The sequence below is a fragment of the Convolutriloba macropyga genome, chromosome 1, assembly GCF_964194025.1.
Source record: "Convolutriloba macropyga chromosome 1, txConMacr16.3, whole genome shotgun sequence".
Lineage (NCBI taxonomy): Eukaryota > Metazoa > Xenacoelomorpha > Acoela > Convolutidae > Convolutriloba > Convolutriloba macropyga.
The window spans coordinates 61,026,812-61,043,563 of record NC_134468.1 but is presented as its reverse complement, the minus strand read 5'-3'; the positions used below and the strand labels follow the sequence as shown (position 1 = coordinate 61,043,563).

The window sequence follows — 16,752 nt, the reverse complement described above, 5'->3', positions numbered from 1 at the left end:
ATTGTCAAGATCGTTCAACCTGAAAATTCAAAAACACATGGTTAAGCTCTATTGTTGTCAAAGATAGTTTATCAATCCTCTAACTTCCTATATAAACCTTTAATTTTGCGGATCTAAAAAAAAAAGCTGCAATAATCAATAAACTAAAGTTTTTATTTTTTTCTCTCGGCTATTGAAAAAGTCGTTCTCTCTTTAATTTTTGAGTCTGGAAAGGCGTTTTTAAACTTTTTTGAGCTTTAATTTGGAAGTACGTACCAAGTTATTTACAGTTAGCTAGTTCTGTGTTTGAGTGCCAAATCACAACGTGAGAGGCAAAAATTTATGAAAACATTAGGATTCGAGTAAGGATTCTACTCATGTGCCTCAGAGTTTTTTGATTGGAAAAAAATCAGATTCCCTTCCTTGTGTAAATGTTTGCAATTACTATATAATATACTTTTACCATTTTCTGCAAAATCTGAAAAAATGGCATTTTTTGGAAATGATATTGACTGCATTCGAATGTAATGTTTCATATGACTATGTAATATGCACTTGAATATTTTCAGCAAAATCTGAAAAAAATGTGCATTTTCTTACGATTGATAATGACTGCTTACAACTGTATTTGGTATTGAAGAGTTAAAAAAATTGCTCAGAAGTCTAGGTCTTCATTTATTTTTTTCTCTAAAAACTTATATTTTTTGACCTTTTAGACAAGAAAATTCTTTAACGTTCGACCTTTTTGATGTTTAATAGGTACTCGTTAGAATGTGAGAACTGTGATGAGGACTCACGCAATACATTTTGGCTTATTGATGATGAGAGGAGGAGTACAGATGGGGCGATTCTGCCCAAAATACAGCTGAGAGAACCTCTGGACCACGAGGAGAAGCAAGTGTACATATTCAAAATAGTCGCTTATGATGTTGATGGTAAGTGCATTAACTGATACAATATTAATCCAACTGCTCAACTGTGTTTTTTGATTCACCAAGAATGAACACATGTGTTCTGATAAACAACAGTAAGAAGTTTATCTATTTGAAAGAAGATTTTAAAAGCTGCACCAAAGGAAAACTATTCTCTGTTGTTTCTGTTGTACAGTTTTTCTGAGCCTTTGCAATATTTCCTAAAGCATAAATATGATTCCCCTGTATTAAATGAATAAGCAACTGCTCTATTTAATGGCTTTCGTGTTTCAAAAGTCTCAGCTACTAACTGGTATTTTTAAAAATCGATTTTATTTAACATTTATTGTTTGATCCGAATGTAGTGAAACATTGTGTCCAGTTAGTTCATAGGTATGGTGGCTTAAAGTTATTCCTCTGATAACTGACTAGGATTTTGTTTCTAGAATGTTTTTGTTAATGTACATAATTGTATCTGTTTTAGATCAGTTCGACAGCTATACTCTATACATAGACGTGTCTGACATAAACGACAATGCCCCTATCTTCTCCCAGACCACCCTCAAGACCACAATTCCAGAGGACCAGCCAGTCGGAAGTATAGTTGGCAGTGTCGAGGCACACGATCTGGACTCGGGTCTCAAGGGTGAGATCGAGTACGGCTTCTCGGCTCAGGAATCGCTTCCAGAAACAATGCGCTGTTTCCAAATTAACTCAACAACCGGCGAAATTACTCTGGTCCAGAGTTTAAAAAATCAAGGTGGGAAGGACCATGAAGTTATCATATACGCCAGAGACAAAGCTGCCAGTCCATTAAAGGACGAATTGACTTGGAAGTTCTCAATTCTGGAAAAGAACGATTTCGTGCCTCAGATTACCTTCACTTCTTTGGGAATCGGTGATGATTGTCAGATTCCCGAGAACAACGAAGTTGGTTCTGTGATTGGATATTTTGAAGTAACAGATAAGGACGAAGGCGTCTTCGGCTTAACCGAATTTGTTATGGTAAACGGTAGCAACTTGTTCAATGTTAGTGAAGAAAACGGCTTCTACTTTTTGAAATCTCTGATAAGTTTTAACCGTGAAGAGCAGAGTAGATATGTGATAATGGTCAGAGCTTGGGACTGTCGTGGAGACCCAACGTGTGATCGACTTGAAACTCGGGTTCCGATGGAGTTCATAGTTTGTGACGAGAACGATAATGATCCCATTTTTGAGAGCCGAGAGGTGAGCTTGAACTTAGTCGAGGAAGAACCTCCCAAGTTCTTAGCTCAGTTCGAAGCTTACGACAAAGATTCCGGAGTAAACGGCGAAATCGAGTACTTTATTCCTGAAACTGATATTTCCAGCTACTTTTCTATTGATAAGAAAACAGGCAAGGTGTCCAGTGTTAAACCACTGGACTTAGAGCTGCTCTCGGAAACCTTTGAAATTCCAATAGCGGCCAGCGACAAGGGCCAGCCAGTCAGGACCAGCACTGCCAGACTGTTTATCACATTGAGCGATATCAATGACAACGCACCCAGGTTTATTAACCCACCACGCTCACTGCAGCTATTTGAAAACGCAAAACCAGGAACAGAATTTGGAACTGTGAAAGCAGTGGATGACGATAAAGCTAACGCTAAGATTTTCTACTCTCTGAGCGACAATTCCTCCACTCATTTCAGGGTGTCTAAATTTACCGGCAAAATAAGTGCTTTGACCAGTTTCGATTACGAGGACGCCAATACTAGAGAATTCGACGTTTGGATTGTAGCTCAAGAAGATAGTGAAGACAAGCTAAAGACCATTCTGCCTGTTAAGATTGAAATAATTGACAAAAACGACAATTATCCTGTCATTGATTTCATTGATGACGTAATTGATATTCCTTGGGATGCTGACGACAACTTTGAAGTGACCCGCATTCTCGCTCATGATGATGATTCAGGAAATAACGGAAAACTCAATTTTGTGCTGCGCAACGAACGAGACAGATTTGATATAAATAGGAAAACTGGAGTTTTACTTGTTCGAGAGCGAGCGGATATCTATCGAGATAAGGATGCGACTTTTCAGGTCCAAATTGATGTTGAAGACAATGCTTCTCCGTACCCATTCTCAACATCAGCTTCAATAATTGTCACATTCTCAGGAAACATCACATTGTACAACCACACAGAATCCACCAGAATCAGTCTTCCAATGACCTGGCAGGACCTAGAAGGATTCATAATATACATCGCTCTAGGAACTGTCTTTTTAGTTATCCTTATAATTCTTCTCTGGGTCACTTTGGTGTTCAAGTGTCGTCGCAATTCCTACAAAGACCCCAGAAGACCCAATAACAAATTCTTGATTCCAGAACAGGATATTCAGTACCAGGCGGGGACAGCAAGCAAGAGGGCTTCTGCTCACTTTGGATCCAATTTGCGACCCCAGAACGGGGGAGGATACGGGGTTCCAGGAGCAGACGGGAATGTGGCTGTGTACCTCAGAGGTGGAAGTGGCATGGGTGACTCGGATGAGCCAGGAAGCAGCAAAGATATTTCTCCCAATTCCGCTCTCAACGTGGATGATTCTGTCATTTTCGCAAATGAGATGAACACCTCAAGTGAGTTAATTTTGGCTTGTTTAATCCAACTTTGCTGTTTTGGTTTGCGACCCTCTCAGAATTTGGCGCAATAGTTGTATTTTTTTAAATTCGCCTTTCCTGGGATTCGTGAAAATTGAAAAAAAAAAATGTTTTTATCGCTTTATGATGGCTTTAATTGATATCTAATCTTTGATGTTGAAGAAGATTGTTTAAAATGTCCTGTTTCTGCTTGATCAAGCGACTTCTGATGTCAATATTTAAATCATATTAACTACTTATTAAGAACTACTTTTTCTATGTTAAATTGCGAAATTCTTTAGCGAACATTGATTTAAATTGAACTGCGAAATTTATTCTGTTGTCATATTGTTTTGAATTATAAAGCCTCATAAAAGGATAAAATTTAATGAGATTGGATCTGTATGCAGTCATTAACTAGAGTTTGATTTTGTGTCAAGGATACAGGTTCCCTTTGCCTCATATCACCTCCCACCATTTGCTATTTTGGAAACTTTGCGGTACTTAAACTTCTTGGTCACGATTCAGTTCTGTAGCAAAGTACATTTCACGTGAATGAACGCAAGGTGTGTTAATGAAATAAAAACAGAAAGCCCCCTCCAATCCCAAGTTATCCCGCGGATTTTGAGGAAAGTTCTCGTTCTGTTTTCAGTTAAACTTTTACTCGGGTACTCAAACCCAGGTTAGTATTGTTATTATTGTCCCATCAACAGTCAGAATTAACTGAAAGTACCCAGTAGCCTAAAGCTTATTAATGCGAACAACCATTAGTTTATTTCATCACTACTGATTAACCAAATTATCACAGAACTTACCATGTAGTTATATTTAAATCTAGGGTTCGAAAAGCACTAAAAGTCCTTTTTGATGCGGCCATTGTTCAAATGTTTAAAACACCCTTATCATTGTGTTCGTCTAACCGCTCATTAGGCTATTATTACTACCATAGCAGGTACAGATATTGAACTGTGGTCTATTCTGATATATAGTAACGTGTGAACTTCAGTTAGTTCATAAGAGCAACCATTGAAAACCTTCCCTGGCTCATGAAGATTGGTGTGTTCTATGTACGTGAGTGTGTATGTGTATATGTGTGAGTGTGAGTGCTCGTGTGCTTGTGTGTGTGTGTGCTGTCACATACAGACAATTTTATGCTTAGTTTTGACAGACTGAGAAAATTTGAGTGATTAAATGGGCTGTGATCAAATTCACCCCTGTCCCATTACTAGCTCCATAAACAGAGCTGCGAAAACAGCTGCTATTCTGTGCCCGTTTACACAACAACTTGACTGTAAAAGAAGTTGCGCATTTTAAAACAATTATTGACTTAAAGGTTGTGCGGAAACGTTGTTCCAAAGCAAACAGGTGTTAATTTGTGATAATCTGAAAAATGAAACAGTCAAAAGCAATTTGCCAGTTTTCAGAATTCAGTTCTTGCCCAGTAAATTCTTCCACTTCGCCTTAGGTTACGTAACTTTGTTGCTTTCAATGCCCGAGGAATAGCTGCTAGAAAGTTAAAAGTAAAAAAAATCAGAAAAGACGTAAAATGCGACTGATGAAAGAACTTGGCCGGAAATGAGAAAAATATTAATGTTTGACGTTCGGCGCTAATTGGCTCGCTTAGGTAGCTTAATAAAATGCTATGATTACAGAATTCAATCCATCCTTTTGATAATACCCTTCCGCAAATATTGACTTTGTCTGCTTAGTTTATCCATCACGTTTATACTTGAACGTTATTTATAACATTTCAGTAGGTCTAATCTTTTTTTGCAAGTTAATGACACAGGACAAGGGTCTTCCTCATTATTGCCCCCCTCGTCCCCCCCCCCATAACCGACTCTGAGAAAAGAAATGTTTTGAAGAATGATTTCTTATAGTGGTTCACAATGCTAGGCTTTTACTTAAATTAAAGTAGAGTGGATTCATTGAAAATACTGATTTGAAAGTGATTGAGAAATGATACACTCGAATGCATAACATTGTGTCCCTATAAATCACTCCCGTCTGTCAATATTTTGATACTTTCAAACTCCTATTCTAACAATAGCTGTACATTTATGCTGTTACAATCATTTCAGTTGTTCATGAAATTTAAAATAGAAATCACTTACAAAAAGGAATGCCTTAGCACTTTGCATCATAAACAATTAGGAGAAAATAGATTTAGGGATCTTTTCCTTTTGTGACATTAGCGCTCAGCATGAGAGCTGCTAATGCCCGTCTGCTCAAAACAAATAATTTGACCCAACTGATTATAGCTAGTGTCTGTTTCGTAAAATAAGTGTCGGTACTCAATTTTTATTATTTCAGTTGTCAAATAATCCAATTTTGAAATCTGTCCAAACTAAATAAGTTTAAGACATTTATTTAATTGAGTTTCGAGAGAACATAAAAACACTATTTTTGACAAGTTTTATTACACACTAGCAGACTTCTATCAGATCTTTTGGGTTTCGAAATTGCCCCATAAACAGAGCTTATCAATAAAACCCAACTTTTCGACGAATAAGTTAAACCCTGACTGTTAGAATTTTGTGAAATTGGGAACAAGTTTCTCTCGGCAATGAATCAAGGCTAAATTATGAGGACTTGAGAAAGAATTTATTTTGATAGAATACCATTCCTGAAACCGGGTGGGTGGTTGCTTGTAGTTTACGTCTGCAGCTGCAGAATGGTAATAGCAGTGACTTTGACTTGTAAACTTGTTGTGCCAACGTGACTTAAATCTACCACTAATGTTTAGAGTACCACAAACCCATTACACGTGTTAATGTGTAAGTTCTGTTATTTATTTGGGTTTCTGGACTAACTTGCATACACGCGTTCGCGCAGCTTTTCCAGTAATAACTGTAAGCGTTTATAATGAATATTTCAACTATCATGAATGGTTAACTAGTTAAGGGGCATGTTAGCACTCGGAGTTGATTAACCGCTTGGCATGATAGCCCGGTTTGTTTATATCCGGATGATTAGTCAACCCAGACATTGAAGTCACTAAGAACCGGTACGTGATCTAAACTGACGAGGAGTTGCTGCGTATTGAAAGTTCTAGAAGCGACAATTTTGACTCAAGGGGGTAGGATCGTGGTCGGTAGGCGATAAATCGCATTAAAGCCTCAGCCCTGTTAGAATTTATTGACCAGTTATAAGTCGAAAGCTGCAAGCGTCAACTCTCAGTGATAGAAACTTCCGATTAGATATTACTTCTGTTCAAACTAGTATTTTCACAATAAACTGTTGAAACCTAAAACGCGCTCGAACGACTTGAATGTTAATACAATCTGAAACTTGAGCAGTGCAACTTCAAAACAGTTTATGGTCCTGGCTTAGATCTTTTCTTTTTGATAATAGATTCAACAAAAATTATCATATTTTTGCAAAAGTTGGTCACTTGCTTCGGAAGTAACGTACCCACATTATTTAAAAGAAAGCCAGTGTAATACGAAAGACATTTTATATAAAGCACAATAAAGTAGTTTGAATAGAAATTGTTCGGATAAAGTCTGCTTACAAAAGTTTCGAGAATCATGGTTTAAAATTGCATTTCAGCAAGCAAAAAATAGCTAATTTTCCTCAAATCGTCGGGAAGCCAATCTTGCAAAAATATAAACAAATGAACGAAAAATTGAGCTTCGCGAGAGCTCAATTTTGTAAAAAAGTAAACAATCAATAGAAGAAGCAGAAGTTTTTCTGTGACATTTTTCTAGATTTTGTGTCGTTGATCACTCTGCTTGTATAAGTATTATAATTGTAAAAGTAATAGCTCAATTCATTAAAAGGCCTCATGTTAAGATAGTTTTTGCAAAAGATTGAATCTGCAATTTTGCATCCCTGAAGGAAAACTGTGAAGTATTATTTTTTTGCTCACTTCTATTTCTCGTTCAAAACACGCAAAACCGCACATACTACTACTTGCAAACATGTTTTAATTTTCGCGTTTTTGATTGGGGTTTATTTTTTTTTGGATATACAGTTCTAAGCATATAACGCTATTTTAACTTTTAATTTTAGACAAATATACGATTACCTTGGAAGTTTATTCAAGTTATCTTTGTATTCATTGCATATCTTCCGTCCTTGGATGCAGATGAGATGCTATCTTTAATAAATTGATATCTGCAATAAATTGATAATTTTCTATAATAATTTGAGCACGATATATTAGGAATAGTCTGTTCGACTCAACAAAATATTGTTTTAAAAATTTTTTATTGTTCCAACATTTTTTTCAGAATGGGGGAATATATGAAAGGCCGACTTTTTCCTTTTACTTCAGTCAGATTTTCACTTTTTACGCATCGTGAAGAAAAAGGAGCGTCATTTTGTAGCTCTAGTTTTAATTTTTGTTTTAAAAGTATTAAAATTATTACAGTACGGAAAAGGAGAACTGTTTACAAAATTGAAGGGAAGCAAGAAAAGAAAAACTTTTATGGTTTGGATATATTAAAATGATTTCTGGAAAACTTGACATGAAACTACATTTCATTATATAATTGCTTTCCATTTTAAAAATTTGTTTAAACACAAAACGAAAAACAATTTTCTTAAAAAAAAACTAAATTTTCAAAAGACGAAAAACTGGGAAAACTAACATTTCTCTTAAGTTTTTGTGAGTTGTTTCTCTTTTTTCCAGTACCCATTTTAACTTTTATGGTTTGATATCTCCATAGATTAAGCAAGACAGAAAAACCTTTGGGCACATGGGAATCGAAAAACTAAACACTCGGTAATTTTTTTAAAAAGCAAATGAAGCAACCGTTAATTTTCGTTTTTGTTTTCAACCAAAAGTGAATTTTTAGAGATTTATTGCCCTATTATTTGTTTCTCCGGTTTCATCTGCTAGCATTCGTACTGAAGAAATGACCGTGATAATCCTTATATACATGAAAATTACAGAAAACGTTTTTGCTAAAAAATTTGTTTAGATAATTGTTGGTTTCTTCGGCCTCTCGGACAAATTAATTTATGATAAAATTGGAGTGCCTATATCAGAAACTGTTTTTTTCAACCGTTTTTTTATTGGAAGGGATATTCAACCATTCTATCGAACATATTTTTTGCTCAAACATATGGTAAAATTATCATTACTTTTGTAGTTAGAAGGAAAGACGGAAATTTGTTTTTGTTTAATGTAATTCACCTTTTTAATAATTTTTTTTGACCTCAAACACTTCACTCATAATTTATTTGAAAAATGAGTTTATTGAAATGTCACAGAATTGACCAAGTATGGCATTTGGGAAGAGAACAACAGAAAAAACAATGGTGTAAGAAAGAAGTAAAATTTGCTTTCTTCTATTCCACAATCCGTTGATTGATCGGTACGTTTCAGGCGTCTTAAATATTTGAGCAATCAGGTGGTTTCCGCCTTAATACCCATTTCAGTAAAAAAAGAAAAAGGAGATGAAACCACTTGAGGAAATATCAAAACGTTTTTTCCGTAAATAAACCCATTATTTCAGACCTAATCTCATTCTGTTGTTAGTGGTGCTCAAATAGTTTCACTTCATTTAAGAGGTGGATGGAATAGAATTTCTACAGGCCTCTACTTCAATTAATCAAGCTTTGTTTTTAGGTGGAAACAATTTTTTCTAATTTGCCGCAGCATACCGGAAAGAATCAAAATTACCGGTTTTTTAGGGTCCCGTAAGACTTATAATGAGGAACTTCTAACAAGAAGTGCAGAAAAGAAAAGGTTTTTGGGAAAAATTTCAAGAATAATGTTGTCTTTGCCAACATTGCAACCATTCACTCAAATTATGCTTGGTTGGCTGTAAAATAAACTTCTCCGAATTGATGCAAAATATTTTAAATCATGAAAATACAGAATATACCTGCAAAGTGTAATGTACGTACAAAAAAAATCTGTTCGAAAAGTGTAAATAAAATTATGGGTTCCTACTCTTCCTTAGATTTGTCGCAAAAGTATTAAACGGAGCAAAATCTGCTGAGGTTTATTTAAATTGTTCAAAATGAGAACTTGTACAATCATAGGATGAATGAATTGAAAATAGTTTTGAACAGATATACTAAAAATTGACTAAATCAACAGCTTCAATTATTGGTGATTGTTTGATATTCAGTGACATATTTCAAGAAAAAAGTCACCTGGATATTAGACCAGTTGTTTGGTAGATATTTTATCAATGTGCTGAATTCTAGTGAGATAAAAATCAGTACAAATCTTTGAATTTTTGAAAGTGTTAACTAATCGCTTCACATTTTTTGGCAAATAACTGTTTTTGTTTGTTCAAGATAGATTTTTTAAAACTGATTGCCCCGGCCTAAATTCAATTTTACGGGGAGCTTCTTTACATTGAAAAATAATTGACAATGCATGTCATTTGAAATCTGCTAAAATTGCATCGAAAAATTGAGTGGTCAAATAAGGCTGTAATTAAATTTGATCCAAAATTGCTTTAATTTGAGTTTTGCAAAAAAGATTTTCAAATTTGTCTCCAAGAACGGAGAAAATTTCCTACTGTTTTGAGACGTAAATTGGAAAATTCTGTAATTTTTTCTATTTAAGAACCATTTTGAAAATTTTGGCCTAGTTTTTTTTGCCTGTTAATACTTCTCTGTTTTTATAGCCTTTTCTTTTCTTGAAATTATTTGATTTTTCAAAGCAATTCTTCATACTGCGATAGTTGCTCTACTTGCCCTACTTGATTTTTGAAAATCTTTTGCTGTTTATTTTGGTGTTTAAATAAATTTGTTTTAATGCATCTCATTAATTTTTCAGTGTTACTTTTTCAAAATCGTAGTAGTCATGTTTATGCTAGCGCGTCATCAATTTTGAATTTAATTTGAAACTGAAATATCATCATAATTAGATAAGAGCTCCCTATGAACTTGTTTTTTCCGAGTTGACAGAGTTAATATTAGACTTGTTTGGACACGTGTCTATCGTACCTCAAGCAATGAACTCAAGTACTGCAAACTTACTGTTCTTCAATGTCAGTCATTGTGAGCAATTCAGCAGAGCATTTTTTCCAGTTCTGCATATTTAAAATTTTAATAGAGTATATCAAGGACTGCAAAAACAGAATTTTTTGCTGAAGCAGACGGACACTGCGAGCGTCAATTAAAAATTAAACAGTTGTCTGTTGATTTCTCGACTGACAAATTTGGATATTAAAAATGTCTATATGAATTTTCATTTTGTGTTTTTTTTTGTAGAAGTAAGCAATCTGATGAACCATAAGTTTTAATGTTTTTTTTTTGTAAATCTATTGCCTAAATAATCCTAGCTTTTAAAGTACCCTAATTGACCTGTAACCTGTAACACCGACTGATTATTTTTGCCTCTTTGCTCGGTCGTAATTAGTTTTTCGACCTCGACAAGAACAACAACTAGCATTTCCCTGAAGACGTTATTGGCCACTTTAAGACCCTCTTTTGTTCCCCTTAATTCTTCAGCTCTTAATAGTCGAATGAATGGACTGATGATTGTTGTCTTTATGAAGTCTTTATCCTCAAGTCAGAGTACTTTATTATGTGTACCCAAGCATAAAACCTCCTTTATCCATTGGCTACTGTGGTTTTCTTTGTTTGATGCTAATTGGATTCCTAATTTTAGACCACGCCCAAACTTTCATTCCCATCATTTTTGAGCTCCCATGTGTACAATATTTTTTATTATGATCTTATTTGGCCACCGAAATTCTTAAAACAATTTGTGTCCGTTCATCTGAATTATGAGGAATATGAGCGTAATAATTGTATAGCTGCTCTATTGGTGTGTGGTTGCGTATGGTTGTTATACCTGTGGTATTTTTAACTCAATATTTGATTCACAAAATATCCATATTTTGGTTGGGATGTTAACGACCATTTTGGTCAAAAATAGAATAGCGAACAATTGTATTGTTATTGCATTCACAAATCCACAATGTTGGTACTAGTAATGCCAATAATGGTGGTAGTAACACAGTACTAGTAGTAATAATAGTAGTAGTAGCCATAGATGGTTATAACAAAAATGTGTAATAGCAGATATTTGTGTTGTTATTCCCTGCAGGATTTTATTTTGTTTCATCTTCCATCAAATGTAATACGATACCATGTAATTGTGCGATGCCCGGTGACGCGTGTGAAAAGAATATCTCTGCGCTTCCATAAGTATGATTTGTACCTCTTATGTCCCTTTTCCCTGTCTTTCTGGTTTGGAACAAAAAATTTATGCTCCCGATTGCAATTTTATAAAGCAATGCACACTTGTTGTTTTTGTACTAATTTTTGTAGCTTATTTGAGCCACATTTGACATAAGAACAGTTGCTATCTTGCCTGAATGCTAATGTGGTTTTTTACTGGAAAAATTGAATGCAAATGCCAAAAATTTTATAGCGCACACTAATTTTTTCCTGGTCCTTTTTATTGCCTGACTTGTAAACCTCACACAGTTGTTATTTAGCAACAGCACGCTCATTGCGCTGTGAGTTTAAAGTGATGTAGTAAAATTACAACTAGGCATTAACTTCCCGGTTGAAAAACGGGCTCTTAAGTATTTGTCCGTAGGTGCATTTCAACTTTGCCCACTTGGACTATTATGAGAAAATGGATGAACGCGTGTTGAAAAAAAATACATGAAGTCATAGAACAGTAAAAAGGGAAAATATCGCGACAGAATGGATCTTAGTGGAAATTCAGCTAGTAGGTGTTTGTGTGTTTAAAAGAGGTGAGGGTTGGAATGGGGGTTAGGGGCGGGTTTTATGTAATGTTGGTGCCGGAACTTTGTAGCGTGTGTGTGCATGTGAAGAGATGATGTGTTCCAGCGGTTATTGCAACAGGAGTAGTGAAGTAAAGACGGAGAGAGTTGTGGTTGGAGAGAGAGAGAGAAAGAGAGAATGAGTTATAAATATGATAAGAGTGCTGGTTGGATTCAAGGGCGCCATAAAAGACTAGACCGCTGACTCTTGCCATATGGCCACTGAAGAATAGCACGGCTGCATAAAAGGATGAATGAATAATTCAGTGGGAAAACAACAACACACTAAACTATCGCAAACAAAAATGAGACTGTTTGCTGACTTTCCATTCTAGCCAAGATCACGTGTTTAAGTAAACGCAAGTTTTTCTCTCTTTTGAAGTTTTTAGAGTTATGAGTTGATATTTCAGGCTCGATATTTTTGCAGAACAAATGGTCTCTAAAACTTGCTTCAATTTCAGTGATGCTTGTTAAATGAAACCAGCCGAGACGCGGTTTGTTTTCAAATAATTAACTGTAATAACGCTAAAAACTGTTTTCAGCAAAAAATATTAAGATATCACGAGGACTCAATTAAATCATTTTATAACTTGTCAAACTCTCAAATCATTTTGTTATTATAACAACGTTTGTACTACAAAACTTTGCATCAGACTAAATGAGCTCAAGTAGAAAATCATGAAGAAGATTCCAAAACGAAGTGCAATCTAAACGTATTGAATACTGTTCAAATGAATAAAAATTACTAAAAGACGATAGACTAAAAGTTCTGCTTTAACTTAATTTTTGCTAAGTATAGGGTCGTGACCATTTTTCTTTATAAGTTAGTTAGGGCTAAAGGTCGTTAAAGAGTTAAATTCGCCTAGAGGGCTAGCTCAGGGAAAAACTACTTAGAAATTATATTTCAAAGTTGTTGGAATTTATAGGCTAAGGGCCCCGAACCGCCTTAGTTGAAAACTAAAATCTACATTGGGAACCACGGAGGGATTGGAGATTTTGAAAGATGTGATTGATTGGAGAAAAATTTCGAAAGATTCAGAATTTTGTAAATTAGTATCGTTCGATAACAAAAATGGCATAATTTTGTTTACAATTTGAGAGGCGTCAAAGCTATTTTGACTGTTCTTTCTTTGTCATTTTTTGAGTTCCTAGATTTTTTCAACCAGTAGCTTGTTAGTTTTTTATAAATTCTCTATTTATAAAACGATATTAGATTGTTTCATCATAGAAAGAGCCTAGATTCCTTGTTTAAATCCATCCTCGATTGACATGATAGGTTATCCGCCCCAAAAGACGATAGATATCCGAGCACGGTTATCCAAAAGGCATCGCTTGCTCTGATCGCTTTTGTTGTGAATGTTTTCTCTTAGTCTGTAAATCCAGTTCTTCATTAACTGATTGCTGTTCTTTCTATGGTGCCTTTGGTAATTTTGTTGCGCAACTTATCATATAGCGTTCGGGAATTGTTGCTAACTGTTTACCAAAAATGGTGTTCTTAGTGTCAATTGAGTGAATGAAAAAATTAATTTAGCGGTTTAATTTTACTGTTGATGTCAACAAAGACCGTAGGAGTTTTCAAACTTAATATTTTTGTTAGAATGAAAGGTTAAAGTTCAACTATAAACTCCAGACTCTAAATATATATAGTCTCCGTTTTTCAGTGTTAACAGTCTTTCCTTGATTTTGATTATTTTTAGTTCTTACAGTTATCTGATAGGGTTGGTGTAGACTCAGAGAGTGAATATTAAGCTGGAAAAAAAACAAACAGACTTCTGCGAGAATTCATTTTGACTGATTCTTGCCCTGTTTTATATAGGTTATATAGGGTCTGCAGTAACTTCTTGATCCTTTATCTGTAAGTCTGTTTTCTCAGACAGAGAAATTGGCATTAGTTCAGAAAACAACAAAGATACTCTGGAACATCCGACTAAAACATATCTTAGGAGCCATATGTACTAGAAATTGAGTGGTGTAAACTAATTTTTGCTTATTATAAGATTTTGCCCGTTTTTCTTAATAAGTGAGATACGGCAGAAAGACTTTAAAACAGTTCAAGTCGCCTAGAGAGCTAACCCATAGGTGGACAAAAAAAGGGAATTATGTTTGAAATTTTGTTGTAATTTAGAGGCTAAGGCCCCCAAACCATCTAAGTTGAAATCTAAAATTCAACAATAAAGAGCAATTAGCAGTTTTGGCCTTATTGTTAGCAACCGTTGCTTAGTGAAACATAATAGTTGGGGTCTACGTGCACAAAAGCGTAAATTTTAAATTGAAATGGATTTTTTTCAATTTATTTTTTTTTCGAGAAGTTTGTGACATTAGCATTTTTTGGGAACATTGATGGAACATTGACGTGATACTTAGACCAAATACTTATTTTTAATAGAAATGCGTTAATCGTAAATTTTAAAGTTCAAAAGTTTTGGAGTTTTTTTGGGTCCACAATTTCTTTAAAAAATTCTCTAGTTTTATTTTGTTTCCATGTCAAAAACAGACTTTTTTTGTCTCAATGTTTTTTATAGCGAATTCAATTTAGGATTAAATGAGTTCCAATAAACATCTATTGTGTTTTCAGAGAACCGCTCATGCTTTTCAATAATGAGGATCTGTTTTTTGATGCATTTTAAGTGAACTTTTGAGTTTTGCTTGAGCTTTTTGCGCATTATTTTTCCTTATGATTTAGTATAATTGAAATAAAAGCCCATTTGCTTCCTAAAAATGATTAACTGAACGTACCTAATGTTTTGACTGATACTTAATGGCTCTTGTTGAACTAAAAGTTATTCTGTTGGTGGATCTTTCCTGAAGTTTTATAACTCCATCACAACACAATTTCATTTGGCGTTTGAAAAAGTCTATTGGAAAAAAGTATACCGAAATAACTCAATTTCTGAGTTATTTCGGTATACTTTAAAAGTGTCGACAAATTTTTTCTCGCACGTCTGTATTCAAAGTTTTGTTTGTATTTGTTTCTCTTCTTGCCGTCCTGAGACTTGTTCTGATTAACGAAATATATCCTTTTTTTCTTGTGTTTCGAATGAACGTATTCAAGACTTTTAGTTGACTGTTTGTAGCTTTAATTATTCTGACGCTAAATTGTTGTCAGAAATATTTGTGATTAATGCATGTTTGAATTTTTGTCAAACTAATGACAGGTCACTTTGGCTGGGACATGAGGCACAGATATTTGCTATGTTGTTTTGTGCAAACATGTTTTTACAGGATTAAAATTTTTTCCTTAAACTTATTTGCTTTTAAAAAAATTTTTGCATGTATTTATTTTTTTGTATTTGTCATTGCTATTTTAATGAATTATTTTGATTACTTTGTCGGTAATTTGTATCATCGGGGGTTCCAGGCGCTTTCTAATGAAAAATTTAAACTTTTTTAATATTTTTTTTTGTTAATTGATGTTTTCTGACTTGGACACATTTTTTCATATGACTGTTGTTTTAATACTGAACAATACGAAATTTCAAAACTGACCAAAATTTGTGATTTTTTTTTGAAATTCTTTTAAACATATTAACTCTAATTTCACGTCCTATTGAAATTCACGTAATGTTCAGTTGATAGCTAATAATTTTAATGGTTTCAATTTTTCCTGTTTTCGTAAATGTTTTAATTTTCTTGCGTTTGTTCATCTTTTTTTGTTCAGTCTGATTTCTTAATCTCCAATTTGAAAGGTTTACGTGGCTTCTTAAATGGTTTATTTGACTCTATGAGTCTTTTTTTATACAGTTTATTGTTTTCATGACTTTTTGAAATTATTTGTTTTTTGAAATTTTGTCGAATGATGTTTGAATTGTTTCTTAAGCCCCTTTTTCTACTTTTTGCCGACGTCTACCCAGTCCCAGTATGATAAACTCATCTGCTTTCAAGTGCCTAGATTTTATCTGATGACATTTTTGACTATGAGTGAATATTAAAAAAATTGAGTTTTGTTTTTTGTTTCCTTTTTTGGCTTGTTTCGTAGTCTTGTTAATTGTACGCCTCTACGGCCGTCTAATGTGGCAAAGTATTTTTAAACTCATCTATTATTTTCGATTTTCATCGGTTTTTTTAACTCGAGCAACAATTAATTTTGTATGTGAATTTTAGAAAGTTTCCTGTCTGTTCTTCATTTGGTAGACAATTAAGTCAAGATTGCGGATAATCAGAGTGGGAACATTATGTGCAAACGCAAACTACCCATCTTCCTTGTTTGTGTTCATTGTCAGTTATGATGAATTCTAAGTTCAATTAGCGTTATCACGAGAGAACAGTTGTTAGTTAATACTAAATACTCATATGGTTGTACATTTTGACCATGAATTTGATACCAGACAACTGTAAATTCGCCAATTGTCAGTACTATAAATACTAAAAACAAAAAATGAGAAAACTCGCTACTCTAAATTGAATGATCAGCTTGTTTTTGCCTCTGAGTTAAATAAGTTAAAACAGTTTGTGATAATTTCCCCTGACTAAATTAATTAAGTGTAAATTTGACATATATCTTTTGAGGTACTAAAGACTCCACAGAAGGTACTAAAAAATAGCGCATATTTTCTTC

The 16,752-nt window shown here is 34.2% G+C and overlaps 1 protein-coding gene across 1 annotated transcript in view; it reads left to right on the top strand.

Annotated features, from left to right (window-relative positions):
- The window catches only part of LOC142344803 (protocadherin-9-like), an 86,077-nt gene that overhangs the window by 44,661 nt on the left and 24,664 nt on the right, over positions 1-16,752 (top strand). Inside the window, exons 3-4 of the mRNA XM_075396803.1 lie at positions 739-914; positions 1,375-3,486. Coding sequence (XP_075252918.1) covers positions 739-914; positions 1,375-3,486 — 2,288 coding nt within the window. The remainder of the gene's footprint in view (positions 1-738; positions 915-1,374; positions 3,487-16,752) is intronic.